The 17,789-nt window shown below is 41.1% G+C and overlaps 1 protein-coding gene across 1 annotated transcript; it reads left to right on the top strand.

The window, feature by feature from the left end:
- The first annotated feature begins 1,961 nt into the window (after positions 1 to 1,961).
- Positions 1,962 to 10,684, top strand: LOC110878820 (ferredoxin, root R-B1). Its single transcript, XM_022127200.2, has 2 exons — positions 1,962 to 2,068; positions 10,027 to 10,684. The coding sequence occupies exon 2, from the start codon at positions 10,033 to 10,035 to the stop codon at positions 10,507 to 10,509; it is 477 nt and encodes a 158-aa protein (XP_021982892.1). The 5' UTR covers positions 1,962 to 2,068; positions 10,027 to 10,032; the 3' UTR covers positions 10,510 to 10,684.
- The last annotated feature ends 7,105 nt before the right edge of the window (positions 10,685 to 17,789 follow it).

Raw genomic sequence — 17,789 nt, forward strand, 5'->3', positions numbered from 1 at the left:
GAGGGTGTGGGGGCGCCACCCAACCCAGCTGGCACTCTATAGCGCCCCACCCCCGCCATCTTCCACATCCCCGGCGCTATGTCGGGGCGCCATTGAACGTCCGCCACTGTGGTAACGAGCTCGAAAGGCTTTATCAGGGGGGCCCACAACTTGTAAACCAATCAATTTTTTTTTTTTAATTTTGTTTAATTGGGGGCTCCATCCACACCCTACAAATTAAAGGGGGGCTCCATGGCTGACATGGATCTACGTGGATCCTACGTGGACTTGATAAAGCCACATGGGGCTCCAACCACACCCTATAGCCTTACTAAGCGAATAATGTGGTTCTCCTAACGTTTTTTGAAGCAAAGCTCTCGATCAACTCCTTGTAATCCATAGTAACTAATATTTCACTTTCAACAGATATTGTCGCCAACCCGTTTAGCATTTCTTGTGACATTGTAGAACGTAAAAAGGTCTTCAACAACTTCAACTTTGAGAAACTTCTTTTTGCCGATGCCACGGTTACCGGAATTGTCAACAACACTTTATATGCATTTATAACATTAGGATAAGTAGTACTGCGTTGGAAGATATGGTCTAAAACATCAAAAGGGGTGTCAACGTGTCTGGTAAAAATGTATCAGTCAACTTCAACTCCGTATACAATTCTTTAGCATCAATATCGGACTCTCCTTCATACTTCAATGCATCTTAAAGGCGCTAACAACACGCCTTAAGCTTGGCTTCATCAAGAGTTATCAACTTTTTAGGAAACAAAAAGCCAAATAATTTTTTGAATTTTTGGTATTGTTCAAATCTTGTTTCAAGTGAAAAATAGCTTGATCAACAATACATAAAAAATAATTTCTAAATTTTAAACAAAAACATTCATTTAATCACACGAAGTCTAAACATACATAATACATTTAAAGTATTAAACATCAAACAAAGTTACTAAGCATTAGCATTTAGGGCCCTAAACATATGAATCCGAATCACACAATAAGGCTAAAGGTTCTAAAATAAAAAAGAATTATAAGAATTTTATACCTCAGTCTCAAGATTATCCACCCCACAAAACCCTGGATTCGCCCTTTGAAACACCTCATGTGTCGATGATGATGATGATGATGATGATGATGATGATGATGATGATGATGATGATTTCCTTGATTTCTCACTCAATTTCGACCTATAAATCCGCTCCTCTGCTGTGATGATGATGATGAATCCCCCAAGGCAGGACATCGTCGTCTGATGTCTGATGATGATGAACGATTGAACATGAATACTGAATATCGACATTCGACGTTCTGTTTTCCCACAATTGTGTTATAATTTGAAAAACTTTTGTTTATTAGTCACTTGGGTCTTGGGTTGGGGGCATTGCTCGACACGTGGCAGGTGTAGGCTCCACCAATCCACACCCAAAACAGTGGGGTGTGGAAGGGGCGGGGCCAGGTCGGCGTTGGGGGCGTTGCTCGACACGTGGCAGGTGTGGGCTCCACCAATCCACACCCAAAACAGTGGGGTGTGGAAGGGGCGTGGCCAGATCGGCGTTGGGGTTCCATGTGGCACCTAATTTTTTTTAGTTTTTTATATTAATCATCAACACCCAACCAACCATTGCCAAACATGTCATCCCAGGCTAGCGCCCCACGCCAAGCGGACAACGTCCACCAAAACTTCAACCCGGGGTGGTGTACCTGGCATTAAAGGGCCAACAACGCCCCTTGCCCACACCCACACCCACACCCACCAGTTTAAACGCGTGTATGTGATTCAACATTTTTACGTCTATTTTTTTTTAAGTTAACAGTCTCGCTGTAAAACGGTGGTCATAATTATTACTAAACAATTGTTGAATCAAATGAAACAATAATTTGATTCACAAATAATAATGAAGTCTTGGAGTTACGTACTTCCCCTCGTCTCTCTATAGGTTCCAAGCGCCACCTTCCCCCCCTACCCCCCAACCCCCACCCACCACCCACCCCACTATTTATAAGTAAACCCTCCCTCTAGTCTTCAAGTTGCTTAACCCCTCGATTGCTCCGCTTTACTCCATTAACATTTTTCCTCTGTAAGTTTATTCAAATCCTTTACTTTTAAATATGATATTCATATTTATTGATGTAGCTTTTTTGTTACGATCGCGTTATGTTTAGTTAATCCAGTTTGTTTTCTGTTTGTTTTCGTTTGCATGTTGAGGGACCATTATGGCCTTCATGGTTAGTTTGGGGTTTGTTTTGTAAACTTGGTTATTTGTTTTTGATTTAAATGCATGCGTGATAAGGTTTCTGATTCATTCAGAAATCAAGTTTCCTAATTCCTCTCTCAATTAGCTTCTTACCTTATCAAGGGTATCAGAGCCACCGATTCCTCATCGGAGCTCTGCCGCCGCCGCCACCATGACCAACACGCGCAACAGTGAAATCGACAGTACTCTCAAGTCCCACGACAAGGCGATCACGGAGATCCGGGCCGCCTTATCCGCACTGATGAAGAGCCAAGAACAATCGTCAAAGCAACAGGAAGAGATCTTGAAGGTTGTTCGTGACAAATCCAACTCGTCGGACAGCTCGTTTGGATCGTCCGGTCCCGACGCCGACGCTAGGGGATCGAAACCGTTCCGGATCGGCAAAATTGAATTCCCCAAGTTCTCGGGGGAAGACGTGGAGGGGTGGGTTTATCGTTGCGAGCATTTTTTCGCAATGGATGAGACCGCAGACGACGCTAAGTTGAGATGTGCAGCGGTTCACTTGGAGGGGGACGCTTTGCAGTGGCACCGGGCTTATATGAAGACTAGAAACGCCACGGTGGCGGAAGTTCCCTGGCCGGAGTACGTCCGTTCGATCTCGGCTAGGTTTTCGGATGCCCTATTCGAAGATCCTCTCGAGGAGATGGCTTCACTTCAACAAACGGGTACGTTACAAGAGCTAAACAATGCTTTCGATGCACTTTTGAACAAGGTGTCACTAAGCGAGCCTCAAGCGGTTAGCCTCTACATCAAGGCCCTTAAACCGGATATTAAGGGTCCGGTCAAGATGTTCAAACCTAGAACATTGCATGAGGCCTACGGGTTGGCCAAGACACAAGCTTTGAACAATGATACGCTGGAAGAAAAATTCGCCAATGGGAAATGGAGTATGGGTTCCCAGAAAGCGAACAACACTAAAATTACCCCACCCTCCAATGCAGCCAAGTTGCCACTATTACCCACACCCAATCGACCCGTTACGACAGCCTCCAAACCGGGTTCTACGCAGCGCCGTTTGAGCAGCAAGGAGCTCGAACAAAAAAGGGCCAAAGGAGAGTGTTTTTGGTGTACGGAAAAATTCGTTCCGGGTCATAAATGTGCACGGACGAAGGGGCAGGTTTTTGTGATCGAGATGGAAGAGGAGGAGGAAACCGAGGCTGAGGTGGTACAAGATGAGGAGAAGGAGCACCATATTTCGATACATGCGCTCACCGGGATGCCATCTTATTCAACCATGCGAGTCCAAGGGTCAATGGGAAATCGTCAACTTCATATTCTCATTGATTCCGGGTCGACGCATAATTTTATCGACACCCGGGTGGCCAAAAAACTCCAGTGCGAGGTGCGAGACATACCTCCCATTCAAGTCGGGGTGGCGGACGGGAAGAAGTTAGAATGTAAGCAGTTTTGCCCGGAGTTTCAATGGGCGATGCAAGGTTATTGGTTTAAAACGGAGGTATTGCTTCTTACTCTTGAGAACTACGACATGATTTTGGGGGTACAGTGGCTTCTCCCATTGCAGGATATATTATGGAATTTCCAAAAGATGACTATGAGATTCGAATTGGAGGGTAAGTTGTACGAACTCAAGGGCCTGCAAAACAACAAATTTTTCGTGTGTTCCACAGAAAAGATCGAGGGAATGTTGTCTAAACAAGCGAAGGGCAGCCACCTGCAGTTGTTTGCATTACATATGGCCGAGTATGGGGCCGAGTCCTCCATGCAGTCTTCACGGGTTATACGAGACCCGACAGCCTCCAACGAAGAGCAGACGTGGAAGCGTCTCATCAGAGAATTCCCGGAAGTGTTCCAAACGCCGCAAGGGCTGCCACCACCGAGGCCGTTCGACCACCGTATTACCCTCCAACCCGGGACGGCCCCGATCAGCCAACGGCCCTACCGTTACCCAGCGGTGCAAAAAGATGTAATCGAACGAACCACCCGCGAACTGCTGGAAACGGGGGTTATACAAAATAGCCACAGCTCCTTCGCAGCCCCCGTTGTGTTGGTCAAGAAGAAGGACGGACAGTGGCGCATGTGCATGGATTACCGCCGTCTCAATGAGGTAACCGTAAAAGATAAGTTCCCAATTCCGTTAATAGAAGAATTATTAGACGAGCTTGGGGGGGCTACCGTGTTTTCTAAGTTGGACTTACGTTCCGGGTACCACCAAGTTCGCATGGCTCCGGAAGATGTACACAAAACGGCATTTCGCACCCACGAGGGCCATTATGAGTTCCTCGTTATGCCGTTTGGATTAACGAACGCCCCGGCAACGTTCCAAGCCCTTATGAACCACGTCTTCCGTTCGATGTTACGAAAAGGGGTATTGGTTTTTTTTGACGACATCTTGGTTTACAGCCGTGATGAGCAACAACATGTACAACAGTTGAGACGGGTTTTGGCCATTATGAAAGAAAATAAGTTGTTCGCGAAGGAATCAAAGTGTGTTTTTGGGGGACGAGCCGTGGAGTACTTGGGACACATCATATCGGGTGACGGGGTGAAAACCGACCCAACCAAAATTGAAGCCATACAGCAGTGGCCCACACCGAGAACACTTAAACAACTACGAGGGTTTTTGGGGTTAGCGGGGTATTATAGGCGGTTTATTCGTTCGTTCGGTATGATCGCTAAACCTCTCACGAATCTGCTTAAAAAAGACGCCTTTAAATGGAACGACGAATCACAAGACGCCTTCGAACGACTCAAAACAGCCTTATCCTCGGCCCCTGTTTTAGCGCTCCCGGACCCGAAAAAACCCTTTGTCATCGAGACAGACGCATCGGCTGGGGGTATCGGGGCGGTTTTGATGCAAGACAACCACCCGATTTCTTTTTTGAGCCGAGCCTTATCTCCAAAGCAAAATGCCTTGTCAGTTTATGAAAAAGAATTATTAGCGATTATGGTGGCTGTGAAACAATGGCATTACTATCTCATCACAGGCCCTTTCGTCATCCGTACCGATCAGCGAAGCTTGAAGCATTTGTTGGCACAGAAAATCACTACACCGTTACAACACAAGTGGCTGGCCAAGTTAATGGGTTATGACTACAGCATCGAATACAAACAGGGACGTGAGAATGTAGCAGCGGATGCCCTTTCTCGGGTGCAAGGGGGGGTTTTGTTCGAGATGGCGGTGTCACAGTTAGAACCGTTGTTGCTAAAGAGAATAATAGAGAGCCAGCAAGGGGATGTGGAAGTGAAGGGAATAATACAAAAAATTGAAAACGGAGAAACGGTACCAAGGTTTCGCTGGAACGAAAGGTGGTTAACAAAGGGGGATCGAATGGTGGTAGGGGCCGATATACAATTACGAGAGGAGATAGTCAGGCTATGTCACGAGACCGCGATAGGAGGGCACTCCGGGTTACGGGCTACGACCCAACGGGTCAAGGGAATGTTTTTTTGGAAGGGTATATCCAAAGTGGTCCGACGGTTGTTGCGGGCATGCGATGTGTGTATGAGAGCGAAAAATGAGAACGTGGCGTATCCGGGTTTATTGCAGCCCCTCCCGATACCTAATGCGATTTTTGAAGATATATCAATGGATTTCATTGGGGGTCTACCGAAGGTTAAAGGAAAGGACACGATATTTGTGGTGGTCGATCGACTAACGAAGTATAGCCATTTTATGACGTTGTGTCACCCGTTTTCGGCTAAGGATGTAGCACAGGTATTTCTTGATAATGTATTTAAGCTACATGGGTGTCCTAAGTCCATCGTGTCGGATAGGGACCCAATATTCCTCAGTTCGTTTTGGACGGAATTTTTAAACTTGCAAGGGATAGAGGCCGGGTTGTCCACCGCGTACCACCCACAGTCGGATGGCCAAACAGAGGTAGTTAACCGATGTTTGGAAGGGTACTTAAGATGTATGGTGATGGAGAGACCACATACTTGGGTCAAATGGGTGTCTTTGGCGGAATGGTGGTACAACACCACATTCCACTCGTCCTTGGAAAGAACACCGTTTGAGGCCTTGTACGGGTACCGACCTCCGTTGCATATTCCGTATATTCCGAGGGACTCGAGGGATACGGAGGCGGATGAAGTCATGCAGGACCGAGAGAGTACCATAAAGGTGGTTAAACAAGCGTTACTCAAGGCGCAAAACCGTATGAAACAACAAGCAGATAAACATCGGTCGGAGCGGGTATTCGAGCCGGGGGTATGGGTATATCTCAAGTTACAACCGTACATGCAGAATTCACTCCGGGTTCATAAGCATTCCAAGCTGACACCTAAGTATTTCGGGCCGTTTATGGTGATTGAGAAGGTGGGGAATGTCGCTTATCGGTTGGATCTACCGGAGGAGGCCCAAATTCATCCGGTGTTTCATGTGTCGTTGCTGAAAGAAGCGGAGGGACAGCCGAGTAAAATAATACCGTTGCCGACAGCGTCTAGGTTCATTCTTCAACCGCAGAAGGTGCTGGAGAGGAAGTTGGTTAAGCGTCGGAATCGGGCCGCTATGAAGGTTTTAGTGCAGTGGAAGGATCAGGGAGAACAAGATGCTACGTGGGAATACCTGGACGAGATGAGGCTACGGTTTCCGGATTTTTCGGAGCTCACTTCTTGAGGTCAAAAAGTGCTAAGGAGGGAGTCTTGTTACGATCGCGTTATGTTTAGTTAATCCAGTTTGTTTTCTGTTTGTTTTCGTTTGCATGTTGAGGGACCATTATGGCCTTCATGGTTAGTTTGGGGTTTGTTTTGTAAACTTGGTTATTTGTTTTTGATTTAAATGCATGCGTGATAAGGTTTCTGATTCATTCAGAAATCAAGTTTCCTAATTCCTCTCTCAATTAGCTTCTTACCTTATCATTTTTTTTTTTCGTCATATTGTGTGATTAAATTTATTGTGTGTTTGTTTTTGAGTTTTAGATGAACTTTTTTACTGGAAGTTGATATAGTTACAAAATTATGGTATGCGTTTTTACTTTTTAGGTTAGATCTGTTTCACAAATGTTCCCTTCGAAATTGGGGAATATTTTTGTTGAACTTTACATGCATGAGAAAACAATTGCATAATTAAATTGATGATGTGTTTGATATGGCAAATCATATATTTATTTGTTGTTGGAATAACAATTTTGAAATGGCTTTGTGAATTGTGATCTATTGTTGTTAAGACCAATTCTTTGTTGTCAAAGGCGAGGCGTATAGCATAAAAATACATTTTTAGGGGTTGTAGACATGTTTAGAATGTTTTCGATTGATTCCACGCTTGTTTACGGCTAGTGTATGCTGTTTTAGACCTGTTAAGACGATCTTTGGCCGGTGCTTGGCTTGAAAATGCGCCTGAGTGCCTGAGCATATGCCAGCTAGGCGCACACTTTGTGCGCTTTTGGTCTCTTAAAAAGTTTAAATGCGGCTCTGTTTGTTTGTATCTTTTTCTTATGTTTGCATAGGTTGTTCCTAATAACGATAACTTTTAATTATATAGTTCAATGTCCTAGACATGTTACTCGTTTGACCATTAGCATAAATCATTAACTATAAGCCAATTTGAGAGGAAAACACACCCAGGGGTGGAACCAGAGGGGGGTCAAGAGGGTCCGTTGACCCTCCGGTCACCGGAACTTTTTGAATTTTTATTTATAAATTTTAAGCTTTTGAAGAACAAACTTAGAGATGGACCCCCTAATTTGAACCATTATAGAATACAAGCTTATGATGACCCCCTAAGTAAATCGTTCTGGTTCCGCCACTGAACACACCTACCTTTATTTTTGGGTATCAGTTGTTGATTACTATCTTTGATCTTCTGTTGAGAAAATTAAAAACTTGAGCAAGTTTTTTCTCTATGCATCGATGAATAGTAGTGTTATCTTTGAGATTGGTTCATTCTTGATATTCCTCTTTAGTTGGTAAAGAACATTTTTTTTAACTTCAAATTATCATGTCTAAGGGGGGCATTACGTTATGGACCGTGACTTTAAGGGGCTGTTTGGCAACATCTGAGGCAAATGTCTGATCAATTCAGATTAGAGGTCTTAACCATTTAGACTTTGTATAAATCTTAACCATTCAGAGGCAAATGTTTGACCCATTCAGACATCTGCTCGTGAAACAAACAGTTTGAACCATTAAGTGCTGAACCAGTAAGAGGTCTGAACCATTAAGAGCCTCATTAAACAGCCCATAACTCGAGCATAGAGGGGGCAATCTTGACCCAAAGCCTTCCAACTGGGTCAATTTGGGTTACTTTTAAAATTATATGGGTTGGTTTGGGTAAGATATTTTAACTAAATGGGTCACAATGGGTCACTTGAAATTCCATCTTGTTATTTTCGGGTCAAAGCGGGTCGACAACATTAAAGAAACGGGTCGATGTGGGTTAATGTCTTACAGAAACGGGGCAGGTTTCGGGTCGGGACGAGTTTCGTACCGTTTCGACCCGTACCGTTTCGACGCATACCGTTTCGACGCGAACCGTTTCGAATTGAACCATTTTGACCTGTACCGTTTCGACGCGAACCGTTTCGACCCATACCGTTTCGACCAGTACCGTTTCGAATCCCGTTTCGACCAGTACCATTTCGACGCGAACCGTTTCGACCAGTCCCGTTTCGAATCGAACCATTTCGACCCGTACCGTTTCGAATCAACCGTTTCGAAATGTACCGTTTCGAATCGAACCGTTTCGTCGTGAACCGTTTCGACGCGAACCGTTTCGACCCGTACCATTTCGACCAGTACCGTTTCGACCCGTACCGTTTCGAATCGAACCGTTTCGACGTGTACCGTTTCGACGCGAAGCGTTTCGAGCGTACCACTTCGACGCGAATCGTTTCGACCAGTACCGTTTCGAATTGAACCGTTTCGACGCGTACCGTTTCGACGCGTACCGTTTCGACGTGTACCGTTTCGACGTGTACTGTTTCGACGCGAAGCGTTTCGAGCGTACCGTTTCGACGCAAATCGTTTCGACCCGTACCGTTTCGACCAGTAGTTTCGAATTGAACCGTTTCGACGCGTACCGTTTTGACACGAACCGTTTCGACCCGAACAATTATGTTTTGCATATACATACATACACACACAGGATGCAATGCAACTGTACGCTTTCGTTTTCACCTTTTCTCAATTCATAATACAGAAACAAACACACTTAAGACATATGTCTGTATCTATAAAGAATCATATGTAATAATAAATGCAAAACTTGGTATTGTAATTGTAAAAAGGAGAACTATCAGATGACTGTAACATTTGGTATATTGCACTTGAATAAATGCAAAACATAATTGTTGTGTTGTAAAAAATAACATTTTTTAACCGACCCGACCCGAAACCCGTTCTGACCCGAACCCGTTCCGACCCAAACCCGTTTCAACCCGAACCCGTTCCGACCCGAACCCGTTTTGACCCGAACCAAAACAACCCTTTTTTTAATTGACCCGTTTCGACCCGAACCCGTTTTGACCCGAACCCGTTTTGACCCATGACCCGACCCGACCCAACCCGACCCGTTTGCCAGGTCTACTCGAGCAATAACCAATTTTTAATGTTTGAATAAACAGATTTTACTTTCGACTATCCTGATTTGCGGCAATTGATTATCTGGTTTTGATGGTTCAGCATCACATCATTACTTGCAAAATGCACATTTTAACACCCCCTAAGAGAATGAATATATATTTATCATTATGTAATTGTCATTTAAAAGTAAAATGTTACATTGATTCATTATCAACATATATGGCACTTGCATTAGATACATCTTGCCCAATTTTGTCTCGATATCATCTTATTATTTTATTTTTTGCTTTTGTATCCAGGTCAGCATGTCGTCGATCTCACTTTCTGCCCAGACCCTGGTCAAAACCTCACCGCAAGCCATGGTCAAAACCACACCCCCACCCACGGTCAACGCTTTCCTAAAGCACCCATCTACACTTCCATCGGTCAAGACAATCTCAAAAACCTTCGGCTTAAAAGCCGGATCTTCATTCAGGACAACCGCCATGGCTACATACAAAATCAAGCTCGTGGGACCCGACGGTGAAGAAAACGAATTTGATGCACCAGACGATTGTTACATTCTTGACGCAGCTGAGAGTGCTGGAGTCGAGCTGCCGTATTCTTGCAGGGCGGGTGCATGCTCAACCTGTGCCGGAAAGGTGGTTTCTGGTGGTGTTGACCAGTCAGACGGGTCGTTTCTTGATGACAATCAAATGAAAGAAGGGTACTTGTTGACCTGCGTTTCGTACCCGACTTGTGATTGTGTTATTCACACTCATAAAGAAGGCGATCTTTACTGAGTTTGATATGTTTTCGAGACATGTTTGGTCTTTTGGTTATCTGAATTTCATCAATCAGTTTGAAACTTTGCTGTTCTTGAGAGTTGGATTTGTTTTGGACAATAAGTTCTACATTTTCTTTCTCTTACTTTTTTTTATATTTTTTAAATTTATTGAAGCATGGAATTAAAGAAAATCCTAGTGTTTTTTGTATGTACTATATTTTGTAGGCTTATCTTTTGGGTCCATTTAAAAATCCTCAAAATCATGAAGACACTCATGATTCAAAACTAACATTCATAAATTTACTACTACTAGCCGGTTTATGCGGATGATGGTTGAACGTGTGAACCATGATCAGAGGTTGGATCAGGTGTAGTGAGGTCTTACTCGACAGACATCGAAGATCTAGAGGTTTGTTTACATATCCGACTGTTATTACAAATGTGCTTTCAATAACAGGAGATGTAAAATGAACGGGAGAAGGCGTGTAGGCGACGTGGGATTCTAATAAAGCCGGTGAATAGAAGGTAGAATTGGTGTAGGGGGTTGTTTTCACTTCTCATTTTTAGATAACTTCAATAATAATGTAAACATATTTGCTACAAGGTGAACATTGTAACCGGTTTATTAACCAAAACCAGTTTAAAACCCGGATCGCTATCCCCTGCCTCGAATTGATGATGGGAAGATCATCAGGGAACACCTGTGGAAATTCACGGACTATCAAGATAACATTTTCTGTTATTGATACCACATGCTTAGAAAAAAACCGATACAGTTAGGACTGAAACTACGGATTTTAATAGGTTTTGGATTTTTTAGCCAGAAACCAATTTCTAAACCGGTTTTTTAACCGATTATCAAAACCAGAATTTTAAGCCGGTTATAGTCGTTTGGAAAATCTAGCCGTTAGAAAACAGTTTTTGAAAAAAAAAACTGATTTTGTGCATCTTTAGAGACAATAGTTAATTTCAAGACAATGCCCCGCTTGCGGTAACGCTCATGTAATGTATATATGTATGGGCGCTCGGGGGGCAAAAGTGAAAGTGCACTAATTTTAACGTTATTTTACTAATTTCGTGAAAATAACATTAAAGGAGGGGGATGTTTAATCATGCATCATGTGGTGGCGTTGATAGCCGAAAGACAAGGAAGTACATGCACTAATCGGCCTTTGTCTTAATTGCTAAGTGTTATGTGCCTTATGTCCAAGGCTTGAGGCAAAACTACTATCGAGCCGGTGGTCTCACTAGAAGCAGCCCCTCTATTCTTATGGGGTAGAGGTAAGGTTGTCTACATCTTACCCTCCTCAAACCCTACGTTAGCTTTAATATTGGTGGGATTTACTGAGTATGATGATGATGAGTTAATTTCAAGACAACAGAGCCATTTAAAGTTGTCGTCAAAAAAATAAAAATAAAAAATTAGGGCTCATATCCGGGACAAGCAAATTTTAATGTTATCGATTTTTGATCCGGTCCTACTAGTCTATCTAGAGTCGGCCTGTTTGATTACTGGTTGGTTGAAGAGAAGTAGAGATGACCCTTAGGCTAGTCGGTATGGGGTTCAGCCCCGGTGCGTCGCGGTCCGGCGCCGGAGCCAACACCGTGCCGCCCCCTCCGTCCTGAGCTCCGTCCCCGTCGCCAACGTCCCTTCTTCGCCATTCGGGACGATCCTCCAGGTGGGCCCCACCCCCGTCGCCGGAGCCAACACCATGCCGCCCCCTCTGTCGAGCTCCGTCCTGGATCGCCGGTCCGTCTGCATACCGTGTAGTCTTATTAATTTCGTATTAAGTAAATTACTTAAAACGACATGACATTTACATCAACATCTATATAATACAACCATGACTTTCTTATCATATAATGACTAGTGATGCTCTTTTGACAATCAGTCGACCAATATAGCTCGTTATTGTGACCAAAAATTGAAGCAACACAAATATTTTCAAACATACATTAATAGGGCTAACGTACTTGATTGATGACCCATAATAATTATTATACTTAATCATGTCCTTACCTAATAGATTAGGCGGTAAAAATAGTATATCAGGTCACCTCACAAAAAAACAAAATATTTATTTGAAATATGTTGCACAATGTTACATCATCTAAAAGAAGTGTCATAAGAAACAATAGTAAGATGATAAAATATCAATTCAAGATTTTAAAAAAGCTAAAGTATTCAATTGAAACATTATCTATTATCTATTATCTAATATAACAATTTACGTATACCTTGCACACAGTCACCTTTGCTGAATTTGAGTTTGACCACCGAACTTTGGTCTGTTTTTAGTCCATTAACAGTTTTTAGTTCACTAAAGTTTTTTTTTTCTTTTTTTTTCTTTTAGTCCATTAACAGCTTTTAGTCCACTAAAGTTTTTTTTTTCTTTTTTTTTCTATTGTCTTTTGTTTGTTGTAGTGATTTTCTTTTCTTGTGTTTAATGAACTAGGAGCGGGTATTTATTTGCATTTGAAACGTGTTATGAATTTACATCAAGATAAGATGATAAACGGACAACAAGCTGCGCTGCTACCCTTTTCGAATTGCAAAAAGAGGTTTTTTTTTTTTTTTTTTTTTTTTTTTTTTTAACGAGGGTGGTTTACAGTTTAAGTTTTTTAAGTTTGTATGTTTCACTTTTGCCCTTCAAGTTTGCCTAATTTATTATTTTTTAGGTTAAAAGTTTTGTTAGTAAAAATTCGAGTTTGTCTATTTTTATGCTATCTCGCAGTATAAGTTTGCTTTTGTATTTGTCTAAGTTTTACGTCACGTGACGGTAAAAATGTGTGCTTATATTTTATGATTTTCATGGTTTTGGTAGTCGTTTTCTTACTTAGTACCGTTTTAGGGAGTTTTTTTCCATAATGGTGTTGGTGGATAAAATATTTACCAAAATAGTGTTGTTACAAAAGTATTTACCAAAATAGTGTTTTTGAAGATTTATTTGTTTATCACTCCTAACCTTATTGGATAATTCAAATTCTTTGAATAACTATTAATTTAATTATGGTATTATGTCTCTCACCTAGCTTATTTTCTTTAAGAATCTTAAAAAATGCCTATTTTTTTTTATAAATCAAGTTCAGATGTTTTAGTCACTCATTTTGTTGTTAGTTTTTTTTTAAATCAAGTTTTAATGTCTGAGTTACACGACATTTATTCCCTCTATTAAAATAAGATAAATAAAATTTACATTTTAAGCTAAATAAAAATGTTTTTCTTTATTTGTTTTTTGGGATTTTTACATATTTCCCCCTCCTAAGTTGCCTTATTACGTATTTCCCCAAGCAAAAAAATCAATTACATATTTCCTATTTTTTGAGAAATTACCCAATTACCCCTCTTTTTTTAAAAAGAAATTACATATTTCCCATAATCTTTCATACGATTGTTTCATCTTCCCACCAAACCCTACCTCAGACAATTTGCTGAAGCCTACACGAGCAGAAACGACGGCAAATCCACTTCCCCCTCCGTGACGACGCCAAATCCCCTTCTCCTTCCATTCGTTCAGGTATGTTGTTGCTTTTTGTTGGGTTTGTAGGCTGCATATTTGAATATTAATATAAATCTCGATGAAATCCGTAGCCTGTATTCAACGATTAAAGCACTTTATGGGCAATTAAATATGAAATTTTGACAAAGTATGATTATTGTTTTTTAACTAAACAAATGTACACAATTTATGCATGTACTTTTGACTTCAAGTAGCAAAATAAATGATGCATATTAATATATTATATAAATTGTGTATATGAAGATTGAGATCGTTTGCTGTGTTTTTATGCTTTTTGTTTAGTTTTTTTTTTATTTATTAGGTGATAATATGAAGATGATAAAAAAAAAATCTAAAATTAGTCATGATTTTAATAATAAAATTATATAAATTGGGTAAATATGTAATTGATTTTACATATGAGAATGGGAAATATGTAAATATTCATTTACTAGTTCATTAATGGTAAAATAGTCATAAATAAGAGTCATTTAAATGAAAAGGGGAAATATGTAATATATATCAGTTAGGGAGGGGAAATATTTAATTGATTTTATGATTTGGGTAAATATGTAATAAAGCAACTTAGGAGGGGGAAATATGTAAAAAACCCTTGTTTTTTTTACAATGAAACAGTTAATTAATATTTTTTTATCAAGTCGATATGTTAACTATCCTACTAATATGTATGTGGATACCTGTAATGACGTAACTTGACAAAAAATAATACAACAAAATCAATAGGTTGTGTAGAAGAAAAAAAAACACGAATAATATTCTGAAATGAGTTCAATTGTTTTTTAACAAGTCCTATCAACTAGAGTTTTAATATAATATTCGGGTTTTTTTTATTAATTATATAGTTATGAGAGTATGTGTATAAATAAAGTTCATGAGATCACACGAAGGTTTTTTTTATATAAGTAGGTTTGATTAAAAAAAACTTTTTTTAAGATTCAATAAAAATAAGTTAAGTGAAAGACACAATACCATGATTAATTTATAGGTATTCAAATTATTAGAATTATCCAATGAGATTAGGAATGAGAAACAAAATGTCACACCCCAACCGATGGCGGAATCATCGGGGCATGACACTGAGCGAAACAGATTGTCCAGAAGTTCCATAACAACTATCATTACCATTCAATTTATATAATACGTCCCATACCGTACCTCAAATGGCAAACAAAGTATTACAGATAACATCTAGTCAAATATTCTGTTTCGACAACTCAGATTTAAATATAAAAATTGTTTATCTATGTCTAGAGACTCAAGCTGCAAGATCTACAGACAACTATACTCTAGACTTTTATTCTAGTTTCGCCTTCCTAGCAGATAAGCATCTTAAACACCTGTCACATACGTTAAAATAAAGTCAATACATAAAATGTAAAGGTGAGCATACAAGTTTGATAATAGCATAGTAGAGTTCGAAATAGTTTACGCATCACCAGCACGTACACAGAGGAAAACGAAGCATGTTAATTATCGACATGGATCTATCGATACCAATGACTGCGGGTTGACTGCCCGAGGCAGTTCGCAATACATGATTACCACCGTAATCCATGCAAGTAATTGTCCTTAACAACCCCCGTGTGAACGGGTACTGAGTCCAAACTATAGTACTATCGTCGTTAAGGCAGGTAGACAGCATTCCACGTGTAAACATAACAACAAGCATTCATTTAGTCACGTAATACATGCGGTAATGGTTAGCGTTTGAAGTAATTGAGTAGTGTGTTCGACTGTGATTTAGAATAAGTAACGTATGTAACACCCAAAAGTGCTGAAAGCAAAAAGGGATCGAGTATACTCACGGTGATTGATGGATTGAAGGGAGCACTTGAGAGTAGGGTTAGCCTGAATAGTTCGATAGCATAACGATAAGCAACGCGTAAAACGGAAAACAAGTGTTGGAGGGTCGGACAACTGGTCGATTGGATGGGTGTCCGATCGAACGGCTTGACCGTTCGGATTGGCATTCCGTTCGGACAGCCTGTCCGGTCGGTCAGTAGGCCGATCGGATGGCTGTTCGAGTGGATTGTTTCTTCCTTTGAGAAGGATGTGTTTGTGTATGATGGTTTGACTTTTGAAGTTTTCGTTGTAGCATTTTGAAAACATTGAAGTATCTTTACCCTTTCAGGTCGATCGATGGAACGGTCCGTTCGATCGGTCGGCTAACCGGTCGGTTAGGTACTTCAGCAAACAAGTTCTTATTAGGGTGTCACCTGATCGGACGGCTGTTCGATCGGGTGGCACTCCAACGCGTTGAACATGTTGAAAATCGATTAAGTGTTGAAGCATTGTATCTCATGATCCGAAGAGTAATTCAGATCAGACGATAGTCCGATCGAACAGTAGTTCGTTAAATACTAGACTTCATGGAATTGTTCAAGTGTGGGGCCAGGTGCTAGCCGATCGGCTGGCCTGGTCGATCGGCTGATTGTCCGATCGGCTGGGCTGTCCGTTCGGACAGTCAGTCCGATCGGTCAACATCCTGACCTGATCAGCCTGTTCGTCTAACCCTTGGTTGTTCTGATTATTTGACGTTATATCGAGGTGTTTTGACAACAAGTTGAACCATAGAACCCTCGTTCTTACTTGTTCCTCCTGATCGGACAGGAATCACCCAAATCCGGCCGGTGATGTCACGGCCCCCGCCCCCGGTTTGACCCGGTCCAGGAGCCGCGGAACAGAAAATCCCGTGGTATTTATTTTTATAGCGGAAGTCTTAACAGGATCGTTTTAAACTTGAAAATTTTGCCCGAGTATTATTTATTTACATTCAGGATAAACCCCATAAATATCATAATTTCATTATTTTACAAACATGTTTATTTATTTTATTTGAGCCACCACTTCAAGCTTGATAGTGCTCCGTTGCACGTGTACTTAATTCAGTAGGTCACCTGAAACATGTTGTAAAAAGGTTTTGTCAGCGGGGAAATACTGAGTGAATCATTCAGTTTGATAAAACGACACATAGTTATCAATTACAGCATAAGAGCGATTACAATGGCAGTATCTTATTTTATATCTGGTCTTGCCACCCGTGTGACGATGGTCATACCACTATTGGGTCCAGTCACCCAATTAGTGACGTTTTGTCACTGCTAGGTCTTGTAGCCTAACCCCTGTTAGGGCTTATTGCCTAACCGTGAGAAATTAGTAATGTGCACAATACCCCACTAACCAGCGGTTAAGATAACCACGACTTAATCCCTGTAATTATAACATTTGGAAAATAGTTTGAGGTATTGTAAAAACAGTTTGATAAAAAGAAGAATGACTCACATTGCAGATTTAACGGGCAAGATATAAGCCTACTGATTTGCCTGTGATTAACCTAGTTTAAATAATCATACACACACACAACCGGGTTAGTAACTAATTCAGCAGTTACGTCAATTCACGAGATTAAACCTTCACATCGATTAACAAGTGCGATACTTAATAATTCAATCGGATTCACAACGAATAACAGAGCATAGTCCGAATTCGAACAGCACTCTAATATTCAAGTCGAAATCACGACGAATAATCAAAGTACAAGCTCAATTTAAGCAGCACTCGGACAATCGTTGGATAGTTATAATCGATCGGATGTTGAATCGTAATAGCGATCGAGTTATACCCTGATTGCGGCAGCACTTCGTGAATCGTGTGTGTTTGTTGTATTGTTTCTGCTATAACTTGACGTACACAGCGAGTTTTTACGTCGTTCCAAAGACAGAATTCAAGTCCCAAGGCCCTCTATTTATACGCGAATTTGGCATCTCCCGCGTGT

This window comes from Helianthus annuus, chromosome 1 (assembly GCF_002127325.2).
Source record: "Helianthus annuus cultivar XRQ/B chromosome 1, HanXRQr2.0-SUNRISE, whole genome shotgun sequence".
Lineage (NCBI taxonomy): Eukaryota > Viridiplantae > Streptophyta > Magnoliopsida > Asterales > Asteraceae > Helianthus > Helianthus annuus.

Coding starts and splice junctions, on each gene's coding strand:
- LOC110878820 (XM_022127200.2), top strand. CDS start 10,033: ATGTCGTCGATCTCACTTTCTGCCCAGACCCTGGTCAAAACCTCACCG.